This window comes from Macrobrachium rosenbergii, chromosome 56, assembly GCF_040412425.1.
Source record: "Macrobrachium rosenbergii isolate ZJJX-2024 chromosome 56, ASM4041242v1, whole genome shotgun sequence".
NCBI classification, from domain to species: domain Eukaryota; kingdom Metazoa; phylum Arthropoda; class Malacostraca; order Decapoda; family Palaemonidae; genus Macrobrachium; species Macrobrachium rosenbergii.
In genome coordinates, this window is record NC_089796.1 from 3,830,001 (window position 1) to 3,845,000 (window position 15,000).

Consider the following 15,000-nt stretch of genomic DNA (forward strand, 5'->3'; position numbering starts at 1 on the left):
CTCTCTCTCTCTCTCTCTCTCTCTCAATTTGTCTCTCTCAGGATGTTTTATCTTTCTGCATACCTGTATGCCTTTTTTTTTCATGAAGACCATTTGTAATTCTGAAATTCTCTCTCTCTCTCTCTCTCTCTCTCTCTCTCTCTCTCTCTCTCTCTCTCTCTCTCTCTCTCTCTCTCTCTCTCTCTCTCCAAAAGGAATGAGTTTGTCCATTCCATTATGGCGTTGTTATTGCACTCGTGGACCATGCGTCCCCCCCCCCCCTTCTCTCTCTCTCTCTCTCTCTTTCTCTCTCTCTCTCACTGGCATCTATTTCGACGCGCAAAAGTAACGAAATATATAGCCAATCTTTTCATCCGAGGGATTAAGGCTTGTAAGGAAGTTGTAAACAAGTTGCTGACATGTCGTTGACGTCCTTTTTTCGAGTTATGTCTCCGGCGTAATGCAATTGAGTCTTTAATCGAAAATAAAACTTTGATTTCATTAAACGCGCCATTATGGTATCTCTTGCTACTATCCTAAAACAATTCGCCTGGCATTTTTGCTAATTTATTTATAGTTTTATCTATTTGATTTATTTCTTAATTTATCTTTTTGTCTTTTCAAATTCTTGATCTCTTCTTTCTTTGTTTCTTATTATCTTCTGTAACTTCTTTCAAATGAATAAGTAATATTGTTTGGAAGCTTGAATTTAATGTCAGTGGCTCCTGTGTTGGGCTTGTTCCATATGAATAGGTTTCAGCTTCTGAATAATAATAATAATTATTATTATCCTTTTTCCCATGACAGAGATAATACAGGCTTTGACAAATGTGTTAGTGTTTTTGACAAATTTAATACTGGATTTGACGAATGTGATATTGGTTTTGACAAATGTGATACTGGTTCTGACAAATTTAATACTGGGTTTGACAAGTGTTACAGTTTTTATCAAATGTCTAACTTGTTTTGACAAATGCTTAACTGATTTTGACAAATGTGATACTGGTTTTGACAAATGTGATACTGGTTTTGACAAATTTAATACTGGGTTTGACAAATGTTACAGTTTTTGACAAATGTCTAACTGATTTTGACACATGTGATACTGGTTTTGATAAATGTTACTGGTTTTAACAAATGTTACAGTTTTTGACAAACGTCTTACTGGCTTTGACAAATGTTTCACTTTTTGACAAATGTCTTACTGGCTTTAACAAAATTATGTTACAAATTTTTGACAATTGCCTTACTGGCTCTGACAAGCATTACACTTTTTGACAAATGTCTCACTGGCTTTGATAAACATTACAGTTTTTGACAAATGTCGTACTGGGCTTTTTGTGGCTATTATTAACAGTAAAAAAAACACACACACAAAAATTTTACTACTTGCTCAAATGTTACTAAGTGCAAAAATGTTAATAACTTTGACATATTAATATCTAACTGACCTTGACAAACGCTTCTCGACCTATGACGAATATGACAAATTCGCTTTGGCAAATGTCACCGGCAGTGACAAATTCGTCACCGATTGTGACAGATATCTCTGACTGACAACTATGTCACTTGCCGTGATGCAGGCAAGGTATGCATACCAACCCCCCTCTCTCTCTCTCTCTCTCTCTCTCTCTCTCTCTCTCTCTCTCTCTCTCTCTCCCCACACTTCCTAAATGATTCACGATACTAGAGACCCTACCTGAGTTGCGTCATTCTCTCCTCTCTCTCTCTCTCTTCTCTCTTCTCTCTCTCTCTCTCTCTCTCTCTCTCTCCTTACATTTATCTCTTTCTCTTAACTACAATATCTCTCTCTTCACCCCCTACATCTCTGTCTGTTTCCCCCCTCTCTCTTTCTTTCTCTCTCTCTCTCTCTCTCTCTCTCTCTCTCTCTCTCTCTCTCTCTCTCTCTCTCTCTCTCTCTCTCTCTTACATTTTCCGCTCTCCCTACATCCATCTCTTTCTCTCTTAGCTGCAGTATCTCTCTCTCTCTCTCTCTCTCTCTCTCTCTCTCTCTCTCTCTCTCTCTCTCTCTCTCCCTACGTCTCAAAACTCTACTTTGAAACTGTTTCAGCGGCCATATTGCCTAAGTATTTCCGTGATCCAATTTCGTAACTGATGTCACTCCTGAAACAACACAACTCAAGTTGAATTATAGCTGAACTAATTCAAGTTACAGAATGCCTCTAAGGTGTTCTAGCGAATCATTTGACCACTTATTTCAAAATTTGTTGACTTATTTTTTTGCTTCTTTAATAAGTGGTATCTCTTCTTCTCTGTATCTACCATCACCTTCTGTTACTTTTTTCTAACGAACGCCGCAACATTCTTTGAAAGGTTGAGTTTCAAATCATAGGCCCCTTTGATGGGCTTGTTCCATATAAATAGGATTCGTCTTTTGAACAATAATAATAATAATAATACTAATAATAATAATAATAATAATAATAATAGTAGTAGTAGTAGTAGTAGTAGTAGTAGTAGTAGTAGTAGTAGTCATCTTTTGAATAGTAATAATTCTTGAATTTTAAGTCAGTAGACCGTTTGATGGGCTTGTTCCATATGAATAGGGTTCGCCTTCTTAATAATAATAATAATAATAATGATAATTCTTAAATTTTAATTCACTGGCCCTTTATAAACTTTTTCCAGGATTGTGTGAAGATTTCATCTTCTGAATAATAATAATAATAATAATAATAATAATAATAATAATAATAATAATAATAATAATAATAATAATCTTTGGGCTTGAGTTTCAAGTCAGTGGCCCTTTGATGGTGTTGTTCCATATGAATAGAGTTCATCTTTAAATAATAATAATAATAATCTTTAATAATAATAATAATAATAATGGGCTTAATAATATAATAATTCTTTAGATATTTAAAATTTTAAGTCAATAATAATAATAATAATAATACTTGCTCCATGTGATTAAGATAATTATTCTTATTAAATATTATTATGGCCTTTATTATTGTTCCATTAATATGGTTATCATCTGAATAATAATAATAATAATAATAATAATAATTGATTCAAATAATAATAATAATTGATTCAAATAATAATAATAATAATTGATTCAAATAATAATAAAAAATATTCTTAACTGGTTGTATTCTCCTCCTCGATCCACAACTCTCTTGAATTTGCAGCCACGATTTTTTTTTATTTTTATTCTTATTTTTTTTTTTTACCGGGGGAAACCTGAGCGTTCGGGAAAATGTCGTTTTAGCTTCCATATTGTCCTAATATTTTCATGCAATTTTATTTTTTTTTTTCTCCTCTCTGAGACGCCCCAAATTTCCACCAAGTTTATGCATACAGTTACAGTTTTCCCAACTTGAAGTTTGGGTGACAAGTTATCGTATACCTCAGCTCGTAAGTTTCCAAAATAAGTTGAGAGAATTTTTTTTCTCTCTTTTTTTTCTAAGCTGAAAAGCGGTTCAGGTAAGGCGGTTATTTCTTGTATATATAATCTCTGGTCGAAGCGGCGCGGTTTTGGGCAACTTTATTACGTCACCTCAGTATGGTTGGTTTGTGTTAAGTGATGTGTGCATAAGTTGCATTTTGGTGCTGATGTATTCTGATAGTTTTTGTTCATTGGTAGACAGGTTGGTTAATAAATGCTTTGAGATATTACGGAAAGCCGTCTGCAAAATAAACCGTTGTTTTTATATACGTGGCACCTGGGCACGGGGCCGCCCCCCCAATGAAAAATAATAACAATTTATATTAATATTGAAGATTTAGATCATAATAACATAGATGAGAAATATAAAAATGAAAAAATTTAAAATCTCTTATAGAAATAATAAAATTTTGAGAAGAAAAATAATAATAATAACAGTAATCTTAATGATAATGATAATGGATTTCCTGATAGAACAGGCCATTGCTGTCTATTTCATAATTTCTACTTAAATACTGCATGATATGCTGAAGAAATTATAATATACTATGATACGACAGAAATATTTCATGTATATGTATACACATACATACATATATATTATACATATATAAATATATATGCATAATATGAAAATTGGTGCCCCCGTGATATTTCTCTGGATCCGCTAGTGGCGTAGCGTATATATATATATATATATATATATATATATATATATATATATATATATATATATATATATATATATATATGTGTGTGTGTGTGTGTGTATGTGTGTGTGTGTGTTTATGTATGTATATGATATATACATGCGTATATACATATTATCCAGAAGGTGAGCCCTATTCAAATGGAGCAATCCCACAGAGTCCATTGGCTGGAAATTCAAGCTTCCAAGCTTCATTAGAAATAAATAACAGAAAGTAATAGGAAATACAGAGAGAAGAAATCAGTTATAGAAAAGAAAAAATACATTAAATAGATAAATATAAGATATATACAAATACATACATAATCTTTATTCGTACACCCTTCAAGGCTGGTTCCCTATTCAAATATAGTAATCCCAAGGTCACGACGCGTATGGCTGTCTTGTACGTCAGTTACTTATTAAGTGGATCAATGCAATCCCTATTTTATTCACGAGTAGATATTGATGACAGATCACTATTTCCGTGTCAGGTAGATCGCTGTCATTCAAGAAAGTATTTGCGAGTTTTTTGTGTACTTTTCATTTCCGTAAAAGAAATCTGTTGTGCCGGCTTTGTCTGTCCGTCCGCACTTTATTCTGTCCGCATTTTTTCTATCCGCCCTCAGATCTTAAAAACTACTGGGGTTAGAGGGCTGCAAATTGGTATGTTGATCATCCACACTCCAATCATCAAATGTACCAAATTGCATCCCTCTAGCCTCAGTAGTGTTTATTTTGTTTAAGGTAAAAGTTAGCCATAATCGTTCTTCTGGAACCGATATAGGATAGGCCACCACCGGGCCGTGGTTAAAGTTTCATGGGCTGCGGCTCATACAGCATCATAACGAGACCACCGAAAAGATCTATTTTCGGTGGACTTGATGATACGCTGTAGCGGCTGTACAGAAAACTCGATTGCGCCAAAGAAACGTCGTCGCATTTTTTACTTGTTTATTTTTATATACCAGGTACATTAGCCGTAGGTTCAGTACTCCAATTGCCGGCTTTTCAGTGGCAGGCGTGACGCCAGATGGATGGTAATAAGAAAATTACGGATTATTTTGAGTGGTCTGAAATTGCTTGATATATATATATATATATATATATATATATATATATATATATATATATATATATATATATATATATATATATATATATATATATATATATATATATATATATATATATATATATATATATATATATATGTATATACTTGTATGTGTGCGTGTTTGTGTTTAATGTCTGAGTGTTTGTTGTGTATATGTGTGTGTGTGTGTGCCTGTGTGTAGCTGTTTATATTTGCAGATAATTAGAAACAATCCTCAAGATATCCACTGAGTCACTGATACGGGAAATAAAATTTAGGTTTTTTTAATTAATAGAGAGAGAGAGAGAGAGAGAGAGAGAGAGAGAGAGAATTTTGAGTCAACTAGAGAGAGAGAGCAGAGAGAAGCTCAAAGAAACAGCCCTTAGGCATTCCTGGATCTCTGGGTTCCCTGGCAAAGCTTACTGTAGAACAGTGGCCTCAGGGCTCCTCCGTGAGGCATCAGAGAAGTTCCCTTTTGCCAGACAGGAACCCAAGTCTCCCTCAGGAATCCCTGAAGGATTGACTTTGATAGTAAGTTTGATTGACTCTAATACTGTAAAAAGACACTTGAGTCAAATCCTGCTGTCAGCAGCTCCTCAAAGGAGCTGGATCCATTCAGCAATCTATCCCGAGGTAGTTGGGATCTTTTTGGCTCCAGGGACTTGATTTGGCTTCATATTTAGCCTGTTTATAGAAGGTGATGGAACAGCTGCGGAATGGATTCAGTGTCTTCAAGGATTCTCTGTAAAAATAAGAGCTGGATGGATCCTGTGTTCTCAAGGATTTACTGCAAAAATAATAGACGAATTGATCTAGTCTTCAAGGATTCTCTGCAAAATTAAGAGACGAATGGATTTAGTGTCTTGAAGGATTCTCTGTGAAATCAGAACCGAACGGATCCTGTACCTCCAAGGATTCTCTACAAAAATATTAGACGAATAGATCCAATCTTCAAGGATTCTCTGCAAAAATAAGAGACGAATGGATCAAGTGTCTTCAAAGATTCTCTGTAAAATAAGACCCAAATGGATCCAGTGTCTTTCAAAGATTCTCTGTAAAAATCAGAGCCGGATGGATCCAGTGTCTTCAAGAATAATTATTACTTTTAGTTTTTGCAGGCCTTTAGCTTCAGTAGTTTTTAAGATCTGAGGACGGACAGACAAAGCCGGCACAGTAATTTTCTTTTACAGAAAACAAAACAAAAAAAAAATGATCGAGGAAAAAAGAAAATTATCGCCAACCTGTCGTTAACTCGCATCTTTTCAGAGAGGCGTCTTCGGTCAATATAAAAATAACTTCTTCTTTTTTAAAGTATTGCGTTTGTTACGTTTATGGCGTCGTGTTTTTCCCTTCTTAATTATCATATTTCATATTTATTCCTCGTTTATCTCTTTTCCCCCTTCGTGGGTTGGGCCGTTTTTCAAACCTTTTTTTTTATTTTGCGTTCTTTCTTCAGCTTTATCGAGCTATTTTTTGCCTTTCTTTGTTAGTATATCTTTTCACAACAGGTGTAGATTTAGCCTGGTGATTTTGGTTTAAGGGTTAATTCCTTTCTCTCTCTCTCTCTCTCTCTCTCTCTCTCTCTCTCTCTCTCTCTCTCTCTCTCTCTCTCTCTCTCTCTATACTTATACATATAACATACACACATATATATATATATATATATATATATACTGTGTGTATATATATATAATATATATATATATATATAACACACACATACATACATATACACATACATATATGTGTGTGTGTATGTATGGGTGACTAGATATAAAAATTTAATAATTTTTTATATACCGTAACAGTTGTTGTTTATAAATAATATATCGCTGATTACTGTTTGAAATCGATCTGTCGCGAACAGTATCATTAAATAAGATTTTCTGTAGTTCCAGAAATCTCCAAGATTTCTCTCCTGTTAAACTGGTAATTTAGGTCATTTGAATTAAAATGATCTGTATTTATAAAAAAAAAAATTTATATATCGCAAAGGGAAAACTTTCAATTCCATAAGACGATTAAGAGAATAAAATGCAAAATGAACATAGGTAAACAACACGCAGATTGAAACGGAGATCGTCCTGTTTTGATAAATAGTAGATTAAGCCATTACCCTGTCCATGTTTACTTCTGTTCCGGTGACAGAAAGCAATTTGCGTTTCCCGTAAATCGAGATTTCACGTTTCTATTCGCTTTTTAACTGTAAATTATACGAGTGTATATTCATGTATATTCTGACGTACAGTATATGGGATGATCCACTATTGAAGGCGAATGTCCCCCTAATTCAGGGGAACTCTGAGTGATTCCCTAAATTCTAGGGGAAAGTGATGGTCCTAAATTCTGAGGGGAAAGTGAACTCTGAGTCCCTAAATTCTAGGGGAAAAAAGGAAAAGTGGCTTTGTCCCTGGTCTGAGGGAATTGCAGAGCAAATTCAAAGAAAGATTGAAGATGGGGGGTTGGAAGAGGGAGTGGTCCCTGACTGGAAGCTTTGTCCCTGGTCTGAAATTGCAGAGCAAATTGAGGTGGCAAGAAGGGGAACTCTGGAAGAGTCCCCTGAAAAGTGAAGTGGGAAAAGGGAAAGTGACTTTGTCCTAGTCTTGGTCAGAGCAAACTGAGGTGTTCACAGCAAGATTGAAGGGGAACTCTGGAAGAGCAAACTGTGAAGTGGTGCCTGAAAAGGGGTGTTCAGTCAGCAAATTCAGAGCAAACTGAGGTTCAGGGGACTCTGGAAGAGTTCCCAAATTCTAGGGGAATGTAAAGTGGTGCCTGAAAAGGGAAAGTGACTTTGTCCCTGGTCTGGGGGAAATTCAGAGCAGACTGAGGTGTTCACAGCAGGATTGAAGTGGCCTCTGATTAAAAGGGAATAACTGTGACCCCTTTGTTTTTGGGAAAAGAAAAATGGCTCCTGGGTCAAGGAGAATTTGAAGTGCCCGTAATCAAAAGAGAAGGCAAAGTGTCCCTTAGTTTGATGAGACAACAGATTGTCCCCGACACAAGGGAAAGTGGAGTGATCCCTGGTATAAGGCCAGCGCAGAGTATCCTTAATAAAAAAGTTGAAGTGACACACAAGATTCAGGGGAAACCTGACTGCTCCCTAGTTCCAGGGGAAAGCGAAAAAGCCAGTATTTCAAAGAGAAAGCGGATGCCCCATGGTTCATGGAAAGCAGAGTAATACAAGAGTCAAAGAGAAAGATTAAAAGAAAACCGTTGATTCAAGGTGAAAGTCAGATGGCCCTTGAATTAAGGGGAAAGGAGAACAGTCCCTGATTCAGGGAAAAAGTATGTTGATATACAATTCAAGAGGAAAATGAAAATCTGGTTTAAAAGGAAAGTGAGATGACCACTTATACAAAGGGAAAGTATAGAAGCCCCTGACTCAGGGGAAAGTGGCACCGTGATTTATGGAAAGCGAGGCAATCCCAGATTCAGGGAAAACGACGAAATCTTTAGTTCAAGGAGATAGCAGAGTAACCCCTGATTCAGGGGAAAAAGTAGAAAGATTTCTTGTCCAGGGTGAAAACAGAAAGACATCTGGTTCATAGAAAACAAAGCAATTCCTTGGTTGGGGAGAAAGTGAGCTAAATTTAAACTAACAACAGGGGTCAGGAGTCTGATGCAAGTATCACTGGGTCACAAGAAGACCCGGAAGCAGGTCAGATCACGAGAGAACAAACAAACAGTAAGATTAAGTACAACTTTTGGAAGAACTCTGCAAAAACAGTGAGAATTTATATCATTGGAACAAACCGCAGCAAAAAAAGGCTCATTATTGAATTGAAACATTCAGATACACTGCAAAACAGAATTAAAAAAGAGACAGGTGTTTTACAAAAGTATATGAATAAGTCATGTCGGGTTAATTTGCCATTGGTCATAAAAAAACGAATAATTTCAAAGTGACCATTCATAATTCAGACGTTCGCCAGGTTTTGTAATATTCAGGAGTAGCTTTTTGTTGAATTATTAACGAGACCTCTTTCATGGTATAGTACACTATTCATACTCTATAAAGCATTACTATTGATTATCACATTTTTTTTAGTTTTCTGTAAAAGAAAACTATCGCGTCGGCTTTGTCTGTCCGTCTGCACTTTATTCTGTCCTCACATTTTCTGTCCAACCTCAGATCTTAAAAACTACAGAGGCTAGAGGGCTGCAAATTGGTATGTTGATCATCCACCCTCCAATCATCAAACATACCAAATTGCAGCCCTCTAGCCTCGGCAGTTTTCATTTTATTTAAGGTTACAGTTAGCCATGATCGTGCATCTGGCAACGATGTAGGCCAGACCACCACCGGTCCGTGGTTAGCTTCATTGGCCGCGCTCTTACAACATTATACCGAGACCACCGAAAGATAGATCTATTTTCGGTGGCCTTGATTATACGCTGTAGCGGCTGTGCAGAAAACTCGTTTGCGCCGAAGAAACTTCGGCGCATTTTTTACTTGTTTTTTTATTTATATTACTCTGAATATAGAAGGTATGAGAAGAGTGTTACCTACTAGCAAGGTAGAAATTAAGGAGGAATAAGTCACTAAGACTAGTAATGACGAAAGGATTATTTGCTAGGAATCTAGAAATAGTAAATGAACAATTACTTTAAATAATTCCTGCTTTCACTCAATGTAATATTTAATCTTTTTCCCCCTAATCATTCATTCATTCATTCATTCATTCTCATTCATTCTTTTTTCACCTAATCAGTCATTCGTTCATTTCATTCATTCTTTTATTCACCTAATCAGTCACTCGTTCATTCTCTGTCATTCATGCTTTCTTTCACTAACTCATTCGTCCTTTATCTCTTATTCTTTCTCATTCATTCTTCCATTCAACTAATCAATCATTCATTCGTTTTCTCTCGTTCTCTCTCACCCATCCTTTCATTCACTTAATCAATCAATCATTCATTCTCCGTCATTCTCTCTCATTCATACTTTCATTCACCTAATCAATCATTCATTCATTCATCTTGATTCTCTCTCATTCATCTTTTCTTTAACTAATTCATTCATTCATTCTGTCTCATTCATGTAATGTCATCTTCACTTCACCTAATCAATCATTCATTCATTCTTCCTCATTCTCTCTCATTCATCCTTTCATTCACTCTCATTCACCTTCATTCACCTAATCAATCATTCATTCATTCTTCTTCATTCTCTCATTCATCCTTTCATTCACCTAGTCAATCATTCTTTCATTCATTCATTCATTCTCCCTGATTCTCTCTCATTCATCCTTTCCCTAACTCATTCATCCTCTCATTCTCTCTCATTCATCATTTCGTTCACCTAATCAATCATTCATTCATTCTTCCTCATTCTCTCTCATTCATCCTTTCTCAGACTAACCTCATTCATTCATCCATTCTCACTCATTCTCTCATTCAGTACCTATCTTTCACTAACTCATTCATCTGGTAATCCTCATTTAACCAGTTCATTATTCTGATCAAATCTTTTTTTTTTTTTTTTTTTTTTTTTGAGAAAAATGATGGAATTCTTGATCTCCTTCATCGATTGGTTGATATAATTAAGTGGCGTTACCTAAGAAAAAACGTCTTCGATGAGGATATGAGATATTCAGGCAGATGAGATGAAGATATTCTCAGAATGACGAGAGAGAGAGAGAGAGAGAGAGAGAGAAACTTTTTTGATGGATTCATGACACGAACAGCTAGCGGTACAATTTTACGAGATATTTGTTCAAACGAAAAGAGAGAGAGAGAGAGAGAAACTATTTTTGATGGATTTATGACACTAAAAACTAGAAGTACAATTTTACGAGATATTGTTTAGACGAAGAGAGAGAGAGAGAGAGAGAGAGAGAGAGAGAGAGAGAGAGAGAGAGAGAGAGAAAATTAAACTAGGGTGTCCATTGATTTATCGAAACTATAAACTAGCAATGCTACTTCAAAGGTTTGTTTTTTCAAACACGGACCCTTGGAATATTTTACAAAATTCTTTTCTTATTTAATTATAGTAATAAGAGGTGCATCTATGTCAATAATGATTGATTGATTTTTGCGATAAACTGGCGTTGTAAAAGCAAGTACTCTCGTCTCTATAACGTTGGATAGACAGATGACGGCTAGATAAATTCAGAAATAATCTTTGGTGCATATCTCAGGTAAATTGGAAGGAGAATATTTATCTAGGTTTTAGATAAATACTCAGTAATTATTGAGGTTTTATCTGGTAAGCTGAACAAAAATATTAGAATAAATTTTTCTCAGTCAAATCACTGAAATTTTATTTCGTACGCTGAAACGAAAATATTAGAATAAATTTTTCTCAGAAAAATACTGAAATTTTATCTAGTAAGATGAAGCAAAAATATTAGAATAAATTTTTCTCTCAAAAATACTGAAATTTTATTCCAAGTAAGTTTAGAAATATTAGAATAGGGTCAGTTTCTTCCAATTTGTGCCAAATATTAGGAAGAAAAACTGACTTTTTGATATTAGATAAATTGAAAGATAAATCTTGAAATAAAAAAATATTCCTTCAATTTAAGTAGACACCATTAGTAAAAAACAAAGATTTTCAATTTTGATAGACAAAAACATTTTCATTTAATCTCAAATAAATTGAAATAAAAATATTTGAATGAAAAACATTCCCTAAATTTAAGTATACAACACCAGCAAAAAACTAAGATTTTAAGAGACAAAAATTTGCATAAAAAAAAAATTATCCGAGTATATACCCTCAGAAAAAAAAAAATTTTCTCCAATTTTCGATTTCGGCCAAAAAAAAAACATTACCCTCTTTCTCGTGTATACACCCTCAGAAAAAATGTTTTTCCAAATTTCGATTTCGGATAAAATAGAAAGAAAGTATATATTCGAATGCAAACATTCTTCATCCATTTTGCTCTGAAGCGACATCCTGAGGATATGTATGTCTTTGCACCTTTAAAGCCGTTTCACCTTTGACTTTTCGACACAATGCTGTGATTATGAAGAAGGAGAGAAAGAGAGAGAAAGGACTGGACGTCTCTCTCTCTCTCTCTCTCTCTCTCTCTCTCTCTCTCTCTCTCTCTCTCTCTCTCTCTGTCTGTGTGTGTGTGTGTGTGTGTGTGTGTGTGTGTGTGTGTGTGGCTTGTAAGTATGTGTACGCTCATGTCAGTTTTGAGTCGGTAATGACAGGTGAAATGACACTTCTTTTCTCTCTCTCTCTCTCTCTCTCTCTCTCTCTCTCTCTCTCTCTCTCTCTCTCTCTCTCTCTCTCTCTCTCTCTCTCTATCTACCAATATATATATATCTCTCTATATATATATCTATCTATATATATATATATATATATATATATATATATATATATATATCTCTATATATATATATATAGACAGATACATATATTCTCTCTCTATCTCTATATATATGTGTGTGTGTATGTATATAGTCAAATATATATATATATAATATAAAAAATTATATATATATTTAACAAGGTCAGAATTATCATCTAGTAAAATAGAAATTAATATTTACACATCAATTCAAACTCAAAGCTGTTAATTATCCTCCCTTTTAATCACTTATTTACCCGCTTAAAAAAAAGAATTTCAGTTACACGTTTATTTTTTTTTCTTCTTCCCTCCAATTCTGCTGTCTTTTGACCACATATTAAACCCCTCGACCAAAAGAATTTCAGTCACTAATTCAGTTTCTTCTTCTTCTTGCTCCGTTGCAGATTCTACTGGGACCTGTGTATGCTGTTCCTGTTGGTGGCCAATCTCATCATCCTGCCTGTAGCCATTTCCTTCTTCAACGATGACCTCTCCACTCGCTGGATAGCCTTCAACTGCCTCTCAGATACCATATTTCTCATAGATATTGTCGTCAACTTCAGAACGGGTGAGTAACTTGAACGCTTTTCTGAAGGGAAGTCATTTAGGCCCCTTCCGGAATGGGTAAGTTGCTGAGGTCTCTTGCAGAGTGGAAGGTGCTTGGCACCCTTTTAGAGTGGAAGATGCTTAGGTCATTTTCAGAATGGGTGAGCTACTTAGGTCCCTTTCAGGATGGGTGAGTTGTTGATGTACCTTTCAGGATGGGTGAGTTGTTGATGTACCTTTCAGGATGGGTGAGTTGCTTAGGTACCTTTCAGAATGGGTGAGCTACTTTAGGATAGTCCCTAGGTCCTTTCAGAATGGGTCAGAAGTTACTTAGGTTCCTTTCAGAATAGAAAGCACTTAGGTCCCTTTCAGAATGGGTAAGTTGCTTAGGTCCCTTTCACAATGGTTAGAAGGAGGTCCCTTTCAGTGAGTTACTTAGGCCTTTCCTTAGGTTCCAGAAGTGGGTGAGAGGTCCCTTGCAGAATGGGTGAGTTCCTAAGTTCAGAATGGGGACTTGTTGAGTACCTTTCAGGATGGGTGAGTTGCTTAGGTACCTTTCAGAATGGGTGAGTTGCTTAGGTTCCTTTCAGGATAGAAAGCACTTAGGTCCCTTTCAGAATGGGTAAGTTGCTTAGGTTCCTTTTGCACTTAGGGCCTTTTCAGAATGGGTAAGTTGCTTAGGTTCCTTTCAGGATAGGTCCCTTTCAGAATGGGTAAGTTTAGGTCCCTTTCAGAATTAGTTGTAGGTTCCCTTTCAGGATAGGTGAGTTACTTAGGTCCCTTTCACAGTGGGTGAGTACCTTAGGTCCCTTGCAGAATGGGTGAGTTACTTAAGTCCCTTTCAGGATGGGTGACTTGTTGAAGTACCTTTCAGGATGGGTGAGATGCGTAGGCCCCCTTTTAGAATGAAAGTCACTTACCCCTTTCAGAATGAAAGTCATTTAGCCCCCTTTCAGATGAAATTCATTTAGCCCCCTTTCAGAATGAAAGCCATTTAGCCCCCTTTCAGAATGAAAGTCTTTTAGCCCCCTTTCAGAATGAAAGTCTTTTAGCCCCCTTTCAGAATGAAAGTCATTTAGCCCCCTTTCAGAATTAAAGTCACTTACCCTGTGAAGGTAACCATACCTTCACCAGAATACAACTTGCTAAGATTACTGTTTTATCATTATTTTTAAATAATAATATTTTTCTCCATATTTTTAACATTTTCCTCCACCGTCTTTAATCTCGACTTTTATCATTGCAGTTATTTATGGTTGTTTGTTTATCTGAGTAATGTTTGCATGTTTACAAAGATAAAAACCGGTCGGTATAAAAGGCATAACTTAGGATTAAATATTCAGCGGTGTTTCCGTTTAGAAATAATCTCTTGCGGGCTTTTGGGGAGAGAGATATGATTGCAGTTATTATAATCGTCTTATAAACAAACGGTTACATATGTATGTATTATATATATATGTATATGTATATATATGTGTCTGTGTGTATGTCTCTCTGTTTATTTAGAGTTATGAATATCCAGGGTGTATGTGTTGTTTACCTGTGTACCTCACCGTAATTTTGATTTAAATATACACCCTCAGTAAGGAAGATTTATCATATATGTATACATAAGCTATGTACATGTATATATATGTGTTTATATGTGTGTGTGTACGTGTGTGTATATATATGTATATAATGTGTGTGCGTGCGTGTTTGTGTATGTCTCTCTTTGTATTTATAGTTATGAATATCCATGTGTAAGCGTTATCTGTGTACTTCATTATAATTGTAAATTAAACCTACACCCTAAATTAGGCAGATTTATCCATATATGTTTGCATAAGCACGTCCCCAAGACAAACCTCACATAACTGAAACTCACAAATCCAATATAAATCCCTAATCCCGGGATTACATCTAAAACATTCTGGGCAAAGCAAGCACACAGAACACCCTTTACGAAAGAGAGGATTATTTGAAACAGAGA

General features: G+C 35.4%; 1 protein-coding gene across 11 annotated transcripts in view; it reads left to right on the forward strand.

Annotated features, from left to right (window-relative positions):
* Positions 1 to 15,000, forward strand: part of Ih (hyperpolarization activated cyclic nucleotide gated potassium channel Ih) — a 557,258-nt gene that overhangs the window by 418,192 nt on the left and 124,066 nt on the right. For all 11 annotated transcript variants that reach the window (XM_067100609.1, XM_067100602.1, XM_067100604.1 and 8 more), the window contains exon 2: positions 12,887 to 13,050. In XM_067100609.1, coding sequence (XP_066956710.1) covers positions 12,887 to 13,050 — 164 coding nt within the window. The remainder of the gene's footprint in view (positions 1 to 12,886; positions 13,051 to 15,000) is intronic.